The 19,026-nt window shown below is 33.1% G+C and overlaps 1 protein-coding gene across 1 annotated transcript in view; it reads left to right on the plus strand.

Moving 5' to 3' along the window:
* The window catches only part of LOC137925972 (ileal sodium/bile acid cotransporter-like), a 35,965-nt gene that overhangs the window by 7,069 nt on the left and 9,870 nt on the right, over window positions 1-19,026 (plus strand). The window contains exon 2 of the mRNA XM_068769478.1: window positions 18,145-18,321. Within this exon, the coding sequence (XP_068625579.1) occupies window positions 18,159-18,321 (163 nt within the window). The 5' untranslated portion in view covers window positions 18,145-18,158. The remainder of the gene's footprint in view (window positions 1-18,144; window positions 18,322-19,026) is intronic.

The raw sequence follows: 19,026 nt of genomic DNA on the forward strand, positions 1-19,026 counted from the left end.
TAAGTGATTGCCTTGTGTGATAAGACCGACCATTGTACTTTTTTGTATATATTTGTAAAACTTATTAAATGTTATAACGTGTACAATAAAGAATATTAAATAAATAAAATAAATAACTCGATAAGAGTTATTTGTCTGTTGTCAGAAAATTACAGATAGACATTATTTCGGCACATATGTGGTCTTGAACAGTGCACTGGTTATACTGGTATAAGAAAATAATTCTAGCAATCTCCAGTAAAGTTTCCAAGTAGCCTCGTAATCTTTTAAATGATTCACTCTATTAAAGTAAGTATAATTGTTATCAAGTGGTATAAAAAATGAAGTTTAGTTTATGGTGCGCTTTTCTAAAATCCAAACGCATTTGAAACCGTCGTAATTAATTTTAAAGTTGAAGGATACCATTATAAGGGGCTTTGATTCTAGTTTGTATTAAAATGGGTTCTGTCACTCTTCTGTTACGTACAACAAGTGGATAATGATAGGAATAAATTATTATTTCAGAAATATAATGTTTAAACATTTGCAAATATATTCTTTGAATACTTTTTTATAAGCATAGATATCATATGCTGTGCATCAATCTTTAAAAACTTATCTAAAATCAGTTTTGACAGCTTGAATAAAATTATTATTTTTTATTATTATTATTTTATTAATTATTAAATTCAAAATCTACATGTTAGAAACTAAAAAATATTTACATTGTAAAATTATTTTTATTACATTATTATTTACCCTTTAACTGTTTATGTCGAGTATACTCGTTAGAACGAAAAGAAAAATTTCGCATATTGTAGAGTATATTCGTCGTGAAGATAAAAAATCGCTTACGTATTATTATTAAACGAATCAACTGTAATTTTCTTCCCTGAAAAAAGGCAAACAAAAAACTTTTAGAAAATGTAGATTTTAGAATATTCGTTAGTCCGGCAGCCTTATTTATTTTAACACGCAATAGCAATATTAAGCAGAAATAACTAATTCTAGGGAAGTCTACATAACGACTTTTTCAAATAAAGAAGCACTATGTATGCATTTTTCAGTTGATTGTGCAATACAATAGTTGAAAAGACGAAAGTTATAAGAGTTGTGGATTCCTATAATGCCTTAATTTTATCTTTATGAGATACAGAATTAATGAAATACAAGCAAAGTTTGATTAATCATAATTGCCTTCTTTTATAAGCAGAAACATTTACTCTCTTTATGTCGAATATACTCGTCTTCACTGGAAAATAATTAATCAGGCAGATGTTATTTCTGGAGAGGTTCATATAAAAGCTAAACTATTAAATATGTAGGTGGTAACGTTATCACTGTAAATTATCCAAAGTGTAATATCTATATATATCTATTTATAGTATCTATATTCCCAATGCCAGTATTTGCAGAATCATCTTCGTGATATGCAGTTTAAAGTTGCCTTTTAAATTTTGATTAACACTAAACGTTTTTATTGCTAAAAAAGCATCGATGACAAAATCGTAACGTCCTGCTCGCCATCGATCGTTCTTTATTATTTATCCTATAGATATATACACACACACACACATTGTATCCGAAAGCGGTGAATATTAAAAATATCTGTACCAGTTTATTTAAAGTTTTGCGTAATGATTTCTCCAGTTTATCGATGACATTGGCCGTTGAATTTGTTACGTAATTGCGTTCGAAGTGTTTAAATAATTAATTATGTGCGACTGCCCTATGGGTCAATTTTATAACGTTTTAATCTAACGACACCAACTATTTGCTGCCTTTATATATAGAAATGTTGCTGTTAATATGATCATAAAATGTTTAAATAAACCCCCTCTTCATTGTAAAATAAACTAGAAGTATCCACCTTTTGTCTTTTGGGAAATATTAGTTAATAATGCTGTTTGTTTAGTGCTACCGTTACCGCTGTACCGCGCCTTAGGATGTTGCAGCTAGGAAGGGGCAGAGGTTATTAGTACATGAATACCGCCGCCTCGAACATTCCCACGGACTGACGGAACGGAACGGCCGACACTCCACCCCGTCTCCATCGTCCATACCTAAGGCGTCGTGCAGCGGTTTCGGTGGCAATTGCACTGTTGTCATCAATTTAATCGAAGGAACATAGTTGGACGTATTACGAATTCGAGTTACATCAATTTTCATCTTCATCTTTTGATTAAATTTTTTGTAGATATAAATTCGAGAAATCATATGTACAAAGAATTCGAGTAAATACATGGATATAATCTTTCATCTTTTGTGCAAGAAATTGATACATGTTACGTATTAATTTTATTTATGTATTCACATACTTCAGCGCTATCGTATGAGATATACAGATAGACAAGCTAAACATTTGCGACATTTATTATTTATATTATAAAGCAAGAACAAGGGGGCATTTACCTTACAGCAATTGACACGTGTTACTATTTTATTAAATACCATTATAAACTTTAACTTCATAAATAATTATATGTACCTACGACTTTTCATTCAGTTTTTCTGTTTGATATTTAAATTTTGCCCAATGTTTCAACCGCGGTGAATTATCGAAAATTTTATACTTGCATACGGGTCGGGTCAGCCTTGCAGGGGACGTCCATCGGCTGAAAACAAGTGTACTTGCATTTGTATTTCTATTTTATTTACGGTTGCGAGCAGTAACAATTAGCCATAAAAATTCACAAATCAAAAAACTACAGGGTCCATTACTGTAAATCAGCGCAGTAATACAAAAGAAGCTCTATTTAGCACTTGTATATTGGTTCCTATTAATAGTATTAATACCTATATAATATCATGCTTGTAAAAATTTTAAGTTGAGCCATCGATAAGTCTCCATTCTTTCTTTAATATTGGAGTACCCAGCATTTTGAACAACAATTTTTTTACGGCACAGCTTTATGAACCTCGCCTTGAGATCGTACGTCTTTTATATCAGTCCAACAAATTAATCAGTAAGAATACATTTTGTGCTTAACTTAATTGTTTTATTAATAGTTTTAGCTACATAAGATATCTTTCCTTTTTTAGTTTTAAATATAAAATCGAATGTATGTCATGATACAAATTCTATTTTAATATTCAATAGTTATTAGTTGATCATAATTTGTCGAACTTGGTTTGTTGACTCAATTGCATTCTAAATTTAAAATCGAATATATATTAAGATACAAATTCTATTTTAATATTCAATAGTTATTAGTTGATCATAATGTGTGGAACTTGGTTTGTTGACTCAATTGCAATGTTGATACTAAAATGTATACGTCAAACATTTAAAAATTTCATTTGAAAAGAGCAGCTGTTGAGTTTCTGGCAGGCTCTTCTCAACAGATCAGCATTCCAAGCCAACTTATAATGTTAAAATCATTCACGATTTTGGAATCGTCATTTTTTTAACCATACATCAATAAAAGTGCGTGTAAATACTTACTTGAATATGTTCAATGTTTGGTCTGTATGAACGCGCTCATTAAGTAAATAAATACGTTCTGCACACTCACCGTCTTGACCATTGTTTGCTTGTCAGGTATTTTAATATCGCTTGCGTCACCTATATTGGGAATAATAGTTAGTTCAACGTTTTTCCTAATACAATTTCCAAACTTTATCAGTTCTGTAACCGGTTCTATGAATTCTATGATATATTTTTTTTAATCTAAACATTTTTTATTCGAAATATTCGAAGCAAGTTTTACAAATATTATACAAAGCATAAATTTTGAATAAATATAAGAATATACACATACCCATTTTTGTTTTGATAGTGTATTAGACGATTAGTTCACTTGAAATTAATATTGTTTCTTCTCGTAATGGCGAATAATAATATGGAGATTATCACAATAGGAACATGTTCAAACATAGATAAAAGTTAACCTAAAATAAAGATTACAAAAAGTTTTTTTTCTCTGCGCCCTTCGACCATAATTCTATTGACTATTTGCGTAACACTTGACAGGATAACAGATATGATGAGATAGGTAAACGAAAGTTGAAGTGCTAGATGCAAGGCCAAATAGCGGGCAGAACAGAAGTACGCTGGAGCCTTAAGCTTCTGGAGAAGAGACCACGAATCAGCATGAGTAGGGCAGGACCTTCACGCACAAGGTGAATAGACATTGTTAAGGTCGTCGGAAGACGCTGGTTGCAGACCGCTTCAAACGCGTCTCATTAAAAATTTATGGGGAGGCCTATGTCTTACAATGACCGTCCTATGGCTGAAGTGGTGATGATGATGATGTCGAAATAAGGATTTTTATAAAACATCGGCATTATGACAATCGCCTCAAGAGGTAAACTATAAACGGATCTCTTTGTAAAAGTCACTCCTAACCTTATTTTCCTTCTGATCTCACATATATCATCCGCTTACAGTCAAATTAGTCTTAAACTTTATAGACTTACAAGATTGCGCAGAAACTTTAAAGTCATTATAAATTATAATGACTAAAAACTGCGCAGTTCGTTATAAGCGTCGCAACTTTGACAGTTTGAGGTTAGAATTGATTATTCAATACCAAGACAGGATAACGTCTGTCGGGTCAGCTTATGTAAAATTTATGTACACCGTAAAACTTATGCAATGATTGTGAATGAAAACAAAGAACCTAGAACTTAAGTAGCGATAGACGATCATATCAACTATTGCCATATTATCTAATGCCTTGTACGTTTCCAATGTTTTGGTTTTTAGTCCCTTAATTTTTTTTAGTAAACTCGACAGGTGATATTTTAAATTATCCCGGCTGCAGCAAAGGGTGAAATGAAAGGTTCTGCAATTTCAAACACCTTTGCACAACAATATAAGTTATGACAATATAAACTGAATCCCCACTTCTGAACTCTGGGTCTTGGTCACTCCATTGAGCGGTCCGCTCATAGTACTTAAGAGTTCGGCGCCGTTCCAAACCAATGAAATACCTATTTAGCGGTCCAAACAGAGGAAACCAAATAAGCTATTTAAATTAAGCTTCCTCGGTGCTGTTCCAACCTTAATCCGCTGTAATTAAATGCTACTAAAACAGTAACTACTCTTAGCGATAAAACGATCAATATGAAAAAAAATACGAGATCAGGATAAGAGAAAGATATGCAGGACAGATAAAAACATCGACTCACTTGAGTTTATTTGAGCGCCTTTATGATAACCTATATTGTTGTCATTTTTGTTGGCTATGTATGCGTAACATGAGTTTTTACAGCAAGATAAGTGGCAAATATTTTAACAGTCTATCAATAAAAAGAAAAGTATTTTGCAATTTGTTTGTACAAGATACTTTTATACAAACTTATAACATATAAACAAAGATATATATCTATCTCAAAGATATCTATATAGATTAATTACCACACTTTGCAGGCGGGTTGACGATCGCAGTGTAGTATTACGGTACGCAGATGACGCTGTTGCCCATCCTCTAGAAACTTCTTTATAAGCAGTGAAAATCCTATATAATTAATGCGCAAAATGTGAATCATATAAGAGACTAGCTGATCCCGCAAACGTTGTTTTGCAAAAAAAAAATTAATTAACAAATAAAAAATAAGGGTTTATCGTAGAGGAGTAAAATTTAGGGTTGTATGTATTTTTGTTTGCTGTATCGTGAAGAAATAAAAACAAAAAAAATCGTCAAAAAATTAAAAAAAAAATTTAAGGATGAACAACCCTTAGGGGTATGGAAAATAGATAATAGCCGATTCTCAGACCTACTGAATACGCATATAAAATTTGGTAAAAATCGGTCGAGCCGTTTCAGAGGACTTCAAGTTCGAACACCTTGACACGAGAATTTTATATATTAGATATTGCATAACAGGAATCAAACCCGCGACCTATGTTCGCAACTCTCAGTCCTCAACTGATGCCCACAAATCTATATCAAGCCGAAACTTGATATTGCTGATAATGGCTAACGCCTGAAAATTGTATGAGCTCGGTGATGTTTTTATTTATTGTTATTACTACAAATCATCTTTACCTTTATTTTTCTTAATTTCGTGTTGCCCTCTGCAAGCTATAGATAAAATCCATATTGCAATGGTCTTATGAAAAAAAAGCCGTGAAACCATGTACCTAAAATCATTACAACATTCAAACAAACGTGTTGAAAAATAATAGAATTTTGTATTATCTTTCTGTGGTTAGCCACTACCATATTAAATACAACAGTGTGTCAAAGTACAAATTAATACTTCCAATGACCATTTAGGACGGTTTTAAATGTTTAAAAATAATACTCAATTAAAAAAATGTTTAATAAAAGACTAGGTCACCATACGGATAGTATACGGGAATAGACCGCTTAATATTCGTTTGAGGGGACAAAGAAAAGCGTGTTGTGCTTCATTATTTGCGTGATGTAGGAATTGCCAGTCGAGCGCGACTTGCTCTTCGATGATAGTGCAACTGAGGCTTTTTATTTTTATACATACAGAGACTACAATTTCAACCCCAATGCAATGGCAGCGTCCACATTATTGACGGTGTCACACGGAGCGTGAAACTTACACGTTTATATTACGGTGATGGCATGGTCCGTTCCAGCATGGAGATACATTAATCCTAAAGTCTCCGTACCATTGACTAATTGGTTCCACACCGCCCGACATAAGTAACTTTACGCTATGTTATTTTTTAAACATTATTTTTGTTGGTACTGTTTGGCTTTTGAGCTTATTCATAATTTGTTGCGCAATACGTTCTAACTTAATAAGCTTGAAATTGTACTAAATTTTAACAAGCATAAACGGATGAACTACACGTAATTTGATAAAATAAAAATTATAATTTTAACTTTTTGATTTGTCAACAAATTACTTCTGGTTTGACTAAAGATTGTACTAGTTATTGGATAACCAGTTTTTAACTGTGTCATTGGATTGTCTTTAGTATATACAATATTACCCTCATAATTATCAGCAGCTTTATTACATACCATAGTCGTTTTATTTACAATTGCATCGGAGCATAACTACTCTATTCCAATAAACGTAACGGATATTGTTATCAACGCAGGATATGATGCAAACCACCGCATTGCTGCACTTGCGTTTTCTTGCTATTCCAAATATAAGTACCAGAGACCGCCAACTGTTTATTCTTAGGTTTCTTTCGTACGATACATTATACATAAATATGTATATTTTGCGAAAATATGTTATCATTATTAGAAAATTTATTTATCTTTTGATATAAACTATTTCGACACGAAATTAGCTGACATATCCCAGCGGATTGGCTAGATCAAGTGGTAATGAGAGGCGACGTAACGCACAGACGGCCGCTGCTGTTTAAAATTCTGGAGTAGAGACATACATCCTTTCAAGACTGCATTTAAATCCATTTTATATAATAATAACTTAAAGTTATTTTAAATGTGATTTATAACGATGATGCACGTAACAATACCCTTATTCTTATGTTTTCCTTTTTATATAAAAAAGATGTTTTTTTTTTATCGTAGAAATAAGTATAAATATATTTTTCACGAAAGAATTTGTACAATAAGTGTAATATAAGGATGTAGACCAGAGTTCCCCAAACTTTTTTGTGTCGTAGACCCCTTGCCATATTTTTCCGTTGGGTAGACCTCCTACTTACCTGATATTGATTTGAAATGTAATGCGAGAAATGTATTGCGACCACAAAGCGAATACCAACATCCTACAACTTACACAATTTTATAAACATATATAATAATTTTTTTACTTCATAGGTACTTATATAACTAATGTTAGTGTTTTGATATTATAAGATAGTATGATGTAAGTAAATAGGTACTATCAGTGTATGTGTTGAGGTCCACTATCGTGGACCCCCATTTTCATTTCATGGACCCCCAAATTTTTTTTCACTGACGTAGACCCCTTGCAGGTTGTCATAGACCCCTAGGGGTCGATATCGACCACTTTGGGAATCACTGATGTAGACGTTTACATAATATATACTTTTTATCATAAATCATTATTGTGTGCTTGAATTTGAATGCCATGACATTTGAGTGGTAGTTCAACTCTGTGCGCTTATTGTGTATTCTGGTGATTTCGTCCTTAAGAAGGTATAAATACGTGCTCGGGTGATAATTCACCCCCACCCGCTAAACACGTACACCGGTGACCCCGACGTAATCGAAGGCTTTCTTCGAATAACACGCAGCCAAAGACGACGTTGCCAGGACTTGTCTACTTGTGACCTAGAATTGTCTCACGTCAGCTGACAGCGGACAGCTCGTGGCAAATTCCTATGCTTGTTCCGACGACAACGTCCTTCATGCATCCAGCAGTTCAGGCACGCGGCTGCATTCAGCCGCCTGGATATTTTACTACGCCGAGTTATAACATTACGGTGCCAAACATTGCATCACTAGTTTTATGTTAACAGTTCGGGAGTGAAAATATGATGAATTGTGTGTTACACGTAATTTTAATAGCGTTCACAATTCGTACACCTGTGGCGCCATCTTGTATTAGACGCTTGACACAGCGCGCTCGGCATATGTGACGGACTGACAATAAAAATTGACAATCTTCATTTTTTGTAATAATCCTAATAATTGGTAATTCCTATATATATACTATTAATATACTATTGCATTATTATAGTAAAGTAAACTTTCTTCGTTTTATGTTTTCTTACGTGAACGCTACAAAAGTAATTAACAAAGATTTTGACACATGATAATTCTACAATTATCATGTGTCAAAATCTTTGTTACGTGTACGTCTTTGTGATAAAATACAATTAATATTAATTGATTATACAATTACATTAGTTATTGCTTCGCGATAATGTGTTATTTAAGCGATATGAATTTTACTTTAATATATAGTGGCCTCACGGCGTTGGTAGGCTAAGTGGACCGAAGAAAGAGTTAAGGTAGCTGGATGTGGACAACGCAGGACCTCTCATCGTGGCGATCTCTGGGGGAGGCCTATGCCTTGGGCTTTGCCGTGGGCGTCCATCGGCTGAAAAGAATATCGTGACGCTCGATATTCCATCAATGACTCCAGGTAGCAAGAGCAGACCCGAGCCTTCCTTCGTCAACTGAGTAGATGCACTATAACCGACAATATTCGTAACATCACTTAAAATTTACAAAGCGGTAAAACACCGCGCAATATTCGTAGCTCTTCACTGCAAAGTCGCAAAAAAATATTTATTTTTTAATTAGAATTCCGGGTATGGCTAAATACTGCAATAAAACTTTAATAATTTATGATTGTTCTATAAAATCTCGATTCGTTTTGGGCACTTAATCACGGTTTAAGAAAAAACAAATTTCGAAAGGAAATCATTGCATTTATATGAATAGGTAGAAGAGTGTAATTTGTGGATTCTAAACATGAAAGCCGTTTAAAAAAAAGAAGTAGTTTAAAAAGAAGAAGAAAGTAATTGTCATTTACGTAATAAAAACGCTTTTATTTTGTTTACAAAATAGCAGGGAGCGAGGAACAGACAAGCGAAATGTAATTTTTTTTCTAGATTTTCGTTAATAAGACGTATAATAATTTTGAAAATGATAATGTGTTATAGACAATAGGACTTGAAGATGCTAAAATAAACTAATAGCTGTTTGCTATTTTATTCTCCAGAGATAGTGAATGTGCACGATTTGCTACGCATCGATTTTCACTTAAGTAAATACTGATTTAAACATTTTAGTATATAATAATACCATAACCTTAAGCATGTAATAATTTGTATAATAAATTATGGCAAACACTAAAAATTTACTTTAATTATATTTATTAACATCAACGTGTAATGATACTAAACCGTTATTGCCATTCTTCATGTATCTAACACGTCTACAAGTAATAAGTAACACAAAACATTGAATAATAGAGCCTAGGGAAAATAATCTATCATCATGAAAATTATATAGGTCAGTTTTAAGTTCATAACGTATCAAGAAGGAAGTAACGGCACCTCATTAAAACAAATTAATGTTGCACCATGTTTTCATGATTGAAATAAACCCAAAATAAATCAATACCTTAAAAAGTCTCTGCAGGAGGTTCGCAAGGTGTGATAAATAAAAATCACACACGTCTACAACCGTGTGTAAGCTAACAAAAGAATATCTAAAATTTAAGTCCTTTGATGTTTCGCATCGTTATCAGCTGATAATATTATGACGATGTTTAAAAATGCCTACATAGATATAACAGGGCATCACAGTATCACATAATTGTTCGAATTTTAAATTCGGACTTGATAAAGTCTAATAGGACAAAAAAATAATAATATGCTTAAAATTTTAAAATACATTTATTTACAGATGAAGTTGGGGGTATATAGATTAGTGCAAATGTATTATCACCGGACTGTCAGGCATACACTATCATCATCATCATTTCAGGATTATACTCTTCCACATTTCGACATTGGTCTCCCCCCACAATAACTTATGAGCAATAGAAACAAGTGAAAGCGGCCTGCATCCAGCGTCTTCAGAAGGCCTTTAGAAGATCCTTTGTCCAACCTATGTCCAACGCAACGCTTACCGGTCCGCTGTGGCTACTTCATACACTAACAGTATCAAGCTGCCCACTGCCATCAACTTGACTACTGTTTGACTATGTCGGTGGTTATTTTCCTTCATTACGTATTTCCTCATTTTAGATTTATTAATTAACCTGATAAATAATTCAGGATTTGTTTACAATTACTTTCGATACCTTCTCTGACAAAGGACAATTAGCCAAGTGATATTTCGGCAACATTTTATAAATAATGATTTACTTTTTCTAACTGTTCTGATGTTAAAGTAATAGATAAAAATATTTGAATAAATTAGAAAAGTAAATACAAACCTAAGCAAATCTGTATAAATATATCGAGAAAAAAATTTTCGAACTAGTATCCTTCGACAAAATGTCAATTCGATAGAGTGTCTGACGACCAAATATCCTTTGTTATTATATCCGGAGAACTTGTCTAGACCGAGGGGACCGCGCGATGTGAGAACTGTATACTAGTCATTAGTCTAGACCCGTCAGTGGTTCGATTATAAAGTTCTATTGCGATATATTGGGTGTAATCTTACAGCATTGCATAAATTGTTTGTTGATGTCCAATTACGGAAAATTAAAGGAAAGTTGCAGATTGCCAGAGCTATAAGGACGAAGTTGTATAAGTGAATGGTACTAATATATCCTTGTAAGTTATGGTACAGTAGTATTAATTCACGAGCCATAATCAACATCGAGCTACATAACTTACCGTGGTTTTGATTGCATACGTATATATATTTATGATCGATAATGATTATAAATTTAATCGTGAATTTGTGGATTAATGTATTTTTAACTAATTTAATTTTTCTTTTTAAATTGAACTTAAAGGTATTTTTGAAACAAATTACATAAATTATAATTATTTCATATCCTGTATATATAAAACTTAAGTATATTTGACCAGGTTTATAAAGCATAATTATACCTGCGAAATAGTTTAAGAAAGTGCGTGACGTGGTTTATAATAAACTACATGTCTCCAGGTAGTGAAAATCTGTAATGGCATACTGAATTTTTTCTGATAAATATTAGACTGGTTTCATTAACTTTTGCTTAACTTAGTAGACAATAACTAAGAGATAACATATTATTTTGAATAATAAAAAGTGCTTTACTAGAAATAAGCTTGGTTATGAATTACTCATAGTTCTTGTACTAATGTAACTCTTATAAACATATCCAATATCCATTTGACCTTTAACATATGGACTAGCTATTCCCCGTCCGCTTCGTGAAATTAACGATGTCCTTACAACTCCCCTTACGAGTGGAATTTCGCAAAACTCGTTGTCGTTGACCTCTACTCGACGAAAGAAATATTCCTACCAAATTTCAAGTATCTAAGCCCTATGGTCCCAGAGATATTGTGATGAATCGGTACATACAGAAAATCTTTCATATAAATATATCGATATACTTTCTGGTGGCTAAAAGTTTTTTTTTTCTTCATAGAGCAACGTATTTATTAATGTAGCGAATCAAAAAAATGGATTACTAGTTGCATATTACTTTTCATAATATGTATATTATTCTCCAATAACATCACATGATAGATATTTTCTTACGGTTTAAAGTAAATCTCGGAGTGTAAACATGTAGCAAATAAATGCAAAGTCATGCGTTAAGGAATCTGTGTATCAATTAACATTGTACAAGTATCCGGTTATATGACTTAATGTTTCTATCATATACATTTATAACATTGTTTATAATCACGTTTAAAAGGATATTTGAAATTTTACTATATGAATGTGCAATGTACCGCAGGTTATTTAGGCCGAAAAGTTAGACGTGATGTGGTTAGGTTCCCTTCCAAGTCGTGTGACGACATAGACGAGGCCGCGAGAACTAACTGGTCGCGCAAAACCGGTCGTCGTGACGAACTTTGGGGAGACCTATGCCCCGCAGTGAGCGTCTGTCTGTTGATATGATGATGTTGAAAAGTTATTAATCAAGGATAATTAAAATACTCATTTTCAACACTTTATGATAATACAAGTAATTTACGTTTAAGTTTTTCAATTCCTACGCAGTGCGAGTTACTTATAAGACTAGAGATTGAAATTATTTTAGATTTTTATTTATTTTTTCTTGATCACAATAACATCAAGCTATTATATTTTCTATAGGATATCAATATCTGTAACTAATAAACAATTTTCTTGATAAAATTACGAACTTAATTGGTTTTTATGACTTAATTTAAGTACGTTTAAATACTAAACATAGGTTGTAGCAAGATTGTGATACTATAATTTTAGAAGATCCTTCAACTAATGATAGACATACTTATAATGATAATTTACAACCTAGGTAACTTAATCTTATAATAACCATTAATTAAACCGAGGTTCGGCCTTCACAGGTACATTCAAATCGTTGTATTTGTATTATAGTACTACCTAAACTGCTGTACAGCGCCTTAGGTATGTGCGCGGTGAGACGGGGGAGTGTAGTGCACGCTTTAAATGAAGTCAACTCGAACTCCAACTCTTTGAACAACCGTCTACATGACTCGCCTTTAAGAACTCCGCCGCAATATGATAAAGCGCTTTGACAAATGTCACAACAAACAGTGTGCCATATAATACATCGCGTGACTTTCGGAAATACCGATATTATTATTGAGTGTGTATAAATAAATACGTAATTTTGCCTTACTCTATACAGCCGCGTAAATATCAATTAATTTAAAATGTAACGTATTTTTTTTTTAATTTACTAGCCCGCGAGCCCTGTAACCTACAGAGCTGTGAAAGTCAGAAAAAGCCACTACGCTCAACCTTAATCGTATATATAGACAATACAAGCATGCCTTACGTTACCCAAAGATTTGCTCGTCAATGATAGTAAAAAATAACCCACAATCAGTTGCACATTGAAATAACTTTGACAACTTTGAAATTTATCTTGAAAATAAAGTTAGTTACAGAACGGTACCCCATAGTTTGATACGTATACACGAATCAAGTGACTATATATATGAATAATGATTAACACCGTATGTTAAATACTTCGTTATCTTTTTTTTATCTCTACGTGACTGATATAATGAGAAGCTAAAGCACGTGAATTCGTGTTACTTTCGCCCTTATAGACAAGGATATATATAATACTTTTTAGTATTTATTATATTGATTATTAGTCGATTAACAAGAGTAGAATAGTTTTAATAGTGCAGTTGATAAGTACGCTTGTCTAAATTATAAAAGCGTAAAGTGAATGGCTATAACATAGTGCTAAATAACCGAACTACCATATATCAGTGAGTGTATTAAATAATTTTATTAATTATAAAGTATAAACACATTAAAAAATCATTTTTAATTAAATAATTATTTAAGTATTCAAGTTGACGTATTTAAATTTTATTTATCTATTTCTGTTTGGACTCGCTAATTTGCAATTAATCTTTTCATTTAGTTCTAATTTTATATTCAAATTACATTTCTAACATCGAACACATTTAAACACACGCTATGACATTAATATCGTTTGTTTAAAACTAATAAGTTTGCAAAGTATATTAATCCTAATCTAAATAGCAGTAGCGCTCTGAACCGAAGCTCTCCAGGGAGCCCACAATGTTAACTACCTAAAAAGAAATCTTGGACTGGACACCCTCTGCGTCGTGCCACCTTAAACTTACGGATTCTGCAAATGTTACTTGAATTTGTGAATAATCGGTTCTAAAAAAATGAGATATTAAACATAATTTTTTTTTAGTTTTTAATTCTAAAGTAGCAACCGTAACGCAGTTCGGCCCTTTCAGGCAACTTCGAAACTAGACTACCCAGACCTCCAGAAGCTTTTTATTCACCTCGTATAAAGCGTTTGTCTTTTTGATCAAAGAGCTTGGCGGTCAACCAATCTGGATTAATAAATAATGTAACGGCCCGTGCAGAAAGAGTATCAGGTTAATCGAGGGTAGATTTTTTTAAAATAAATTGTACAAGTTTTTATCCAAAATCGGGCAATATTAATTAGTTTGTTGTCAAATCTGTATCTACTTAAGACGTATAATATGTATTATACGTACTGGGCTTCTGTCACTTCAAACTTTCAAGTTTAAAATTCCAATAGTCAATAATGATTAACGTTATTGCTAAGAATATTATTTGTGAATGTCAAAAAATAGACGTTGCTATGGTAACCAGAACTAACTACCTCTTACAAACAAAAATATTATCAGTAACCTTTCGAATACGATTTATTATTGTAAATGAATAATTTCTAAATAATTAACTATTTTAATACATTTTAACTATCATTAAAAAACAAGCCTGTGTCTGAGTGGTCACAAAACGCAAAGTAAAAAAATTGTTACCATCAAATCCATCTTGACAAATAAAGCTTAAATAGAAGCCTTAGAAAATACAGCAGTAGACATATTAAATAATTGCAATCAAGTTTAATAATTCGTTTAAAAACACTGGCGTGCGGACTATTTAAACTATAGTGAATTTTTCTTTGTTTGATACAACTGTTTCTCACCTTAAATACAGATTACTTTATTTTTTTCTCTTTATCCAGAGCTGATTTTAAAATTATCTTAAAATGCTAAGATATTATCTTCATTTTTAGACCAAACTACGTTTGTTTTAACAACTATAAATTTTCCATTTTGTCGTTTCCAGACTGTCCTGTTGGCAATTTATAAGTAATAAGAAATGATCGTCTGTAATGATAATAATGGTGATAAAATTCTAGATTTTCTGTGTAATAGATAACACATTTAACGTTGGGAGAATTTTTCAAAAATATATAATTAAAATGATGTATATAATTATGATATTTATCTCTCAACTTTATATTGTATCTATTTAAGACAACATTTAGCCTTCTCATGTTTATGTTCTGTTATTATTTAACTGTTAGTTTTGCAAAAATAATTCATAAGTAGTAGACATAATGAAGGGTTGTAGTACTTCATAACTGTTAAGCAAGTGCCTCTGTCCACGGAAACTAAATGTCAATTAAGCAGCAACGTCCTTCAGTCACGAAAAGAAATAGCTTGACCTTACTGTCCCGAAATTCTGTGTTAGCAGTAATTTTTTTGTTCCGATTAAAACGAATATATCATTACAAGGGAATTATTTGTTCATTTGTCATTATTACTTCGCTTTAAAAATGATTATCATCATTACGCTTGTTATTCACAAAATTTCTTATCAGCAATGATAAAAAAATAATTTTTCACACCACGTGATATCAAATTATAATAATTACACATGTATAATATTAAATTGAAATTTGTCCTTTTAATTCTAAAATTCTTTTAAACCTGCCTGACAATCACTACTTTAAATCGGAATACAAAACACAACTCACGTCAAGGTCCCTTCGTTGGAGCCCTTAGTCTATTCACTTCATGAAGCATCCGCTTAGGTGATCTAAGAGCTCGGCGGCCTCGCAGTCTCAAAACATACAAACTACAAACTGAAATATTATGTAGCGACCCGTGCCGTGGCTCACTAGAGAGTTTTCGAACTTCGCTACCCCCTAAAGGTTATAGACTAAGTCCCCTGACCCCTAACACCCATGCCTTAGGCAGCCGTGTAAGTTAAGTAAAACGAATAGTCCGGTCATGCTATATTATTAATTTTATTCATTTTATTATCCACTTTGTATTAATATAATCCTTCAACTTAAATAATGTCTACGAGGGTTCCAAAAGCGGCTTGATCTAAGAAGATCCTGCAACAAACGTCGTCGTTTTTTTTGACTCTGTGTTTGGCACTAATCGGTGTAACAACTCCTGAAGATGTCCCGTGGAGGGGTGAAACACGTGTTGAGTAATTTGGCGGTGGCGGTTGTGTGATTCGCATTGTTTGCCGCATACGCATTAATCGGCGGGCTGGCGGGCGGTGCATTTCATTGCACGACTAACACTGCATGTGCGGACGTAGCTAAATATTGGTCCTTTTCTTACTTAGGATGGACTTCCGCGAGGTAACGCCCGATTCCATTAAACAAATATCCTTATTCCTGTAGTTTGATTAACTTTAAAAAATCCTTTATAACCGTTGTAAAATTTTATGAATTCTCTTTAATGACTTATTTAAATATATACAAATCAAAGGCTTTACACGTGAGTGTATTGTAAAAAACTTGCCCACAAAAAAGTTGCTAAATTTAGGAAACGCAAAAAAGGTGTAATAACCATTGTTTAATCATTTTTGTTTATATTTATTAATATTGTTTATTCGTTCAATTCAATTCATTATGTAGTTTACTCTCATGAGTCACGTAATAATGTGCGCGTGAGTGCTGGAATTCCCTTTAGTTATGTGAGTGGGATGGTACGCGGGAATTGGACAAATGTTAATCTGTCTGTCCTCAAACATCTCTTGTGCGTCTAGTCAACCAAACCCATACTCACTGTAATACCCACCAAGAAATCATCTTTTTAACATACATCCAAATTAATAATATCTTTATTCAATTTGGTAATATATGCAATTTTAAATCGTCGATTATTTTAACATTATAAGTAGTAAGCATAATCTGAACAGTTGCTCTTTTTAAATGAAACTATGCGTAAATTTAAATATCGGCCATGTAAATGAGTCAAATCAAGTTTCATATATTTCAACTAGGAACTCTTAAATACTATGACAGGATTTATCTAATAATATACTTTTAATTTTAGGTTTAATTTTAAGAAAGGAAGGGTCTAAGGGTCTATCGTCTCGAACTTTATCATATATTTGTACATTCGAAACCATGTCGGGATTTAGTAATGTTTTGAAGACGAAAGTTAGTCGTACAGAGTTAATTTTTATTTCTTGTATTTATCATGTACATATCAAGGCATTTTCACCTTCTACTCTATCAACTGTTCACGAATTACGTGTTTGTGTAGTATAAAGACCTATAATAAATATTTTGTAATTGAACAATGCAAATGTTTTCGTTCCAACCATAATTGAGACACGGTATCCGCTCATTATGTATAACAATGCCCTGTTCTTAATTCGAACAATTTGCTATACAGCTGAGTTAATGTCTGACAAATGATTAATGTCGAAGTTATATTTCGTCGTTTCGGCCAATAGACGCCAATTACAAGGCCCCCTTAAAAATATATATAGGGAGATATACCTTAATCAGCACACTTAATATGCGGGTTGGCAATTCTATATTATTAATGGACAAAATATACCGCGAATTGAAACTACAACTTACAATTGCAAGTCTCAGTCCTTTACCGCTAAATTACCAATACCAGAGTTTACATTTTGCATACATATAATTCAATATGAATCGTAATTGCTTGCGATCAATCCGGTAGAATTGCATGTGATGTTCAAAAAAGTTAAATTTCCGAGGAAGCCCTTGAGTGACGTAAACGTAAACGAGGATTACGTTAAGCCCCCACGAGCTCTGCTTCTTCAAGCCTGTGGTACTACTAAATACCAGTAAGGCAACAGTGTAGATTTATACTAAAAAATTAGATGTACACAAATGTTTAAATTTTAATATTGAGGTATAGAACAGTTGCCAATAGTTATTGCATATTTTACCGTACAATGCTTAGCATTTTATGGTTAAGACAACGAAAAATGTTAAAATATGTCAAAAGTGCATGAGTGTAAATCCAACCTAAACGCAAATTTGTTTTGTCCGCAGTGGCGCGATCCAACATGTGTCCAATATGGCCGCTGCACATTATCATACTGTACTTACTGGCACTATGCCCCGTGTGGGTGATATGCCAGGCCGCGCCAAACCTGTTGGCAAATTTCGAACCTGACAGCCTCACAATACATATGGACGCTTACAATTTCATCGATGTTAATGTCACAGGTAATTACCAACTTTAAAAAAGATATTATTTGTATGCAGTCTGAATAACACTACATTGTCATGGTAAGGTAATGTGGTCAAATAAACACTCTACTCGTGATATTTAAATTCGATAATAACTATTGCCAAATAGAAAACAGTAAGCACTTTAAAAACTTAGGCCGTCTGAGATTTAGACACGGGCTAGAATTTACAGATGATTGGACGATTTTAAGACAAGGTACATACAAAATAATTAACAGCCATTTGAAAACTAACTGGTTTGTTCGAGGTGGGCTCATATATCGCAGGAAGTATCAACTCCCGATTATATTACTTTGAACCGTTATTGAAGTTTCTGTCTCTTCTGCGAACGCCAACGCTTTCGGAATTGATGGCAATGTCTTGTTTGTATTGGACATGGACATGACGCTAACTTAGATCAGCTTGGCCAGACTAGATTTACCACGAGAACTCGGACCCCTGATGGCAATGTCAGGCCACAGCAACTGACCAAGTCGAGGTTCGGCCCTCTCGTGCACCTTTGTATGAAAATACTAAATGAGTATAGTGCACTAGGTCATTCCATGGAGCTAACCGCCTAAGCGATTAAAGAGCTTTGGGGCCTCTCAATTCAATCGTCATTTCAGCCCATAGACGCCTACTGCAAGCCAAAGGCCTAACCCATAAAGTATCTATGAGTGGATATACTATAATCGTTGCGCT

Source organism: Battus philenor, unplaced genomic scaffold (genome assembly GCF_028537555.1).
Source record: "Battus philenor isolate CCGP_79_NKW_IND1 unplaced genomic scaffold, ilBatPhil1.0.hap1 SCAF_28, whole genome shotgun sequence".
Classification (NCBI taxonomy): Eukaryota; Metazoa; Arthropoda; class Insecta; order Lepidoptera; family Papilionidae; genus Battus; species Battus philenor.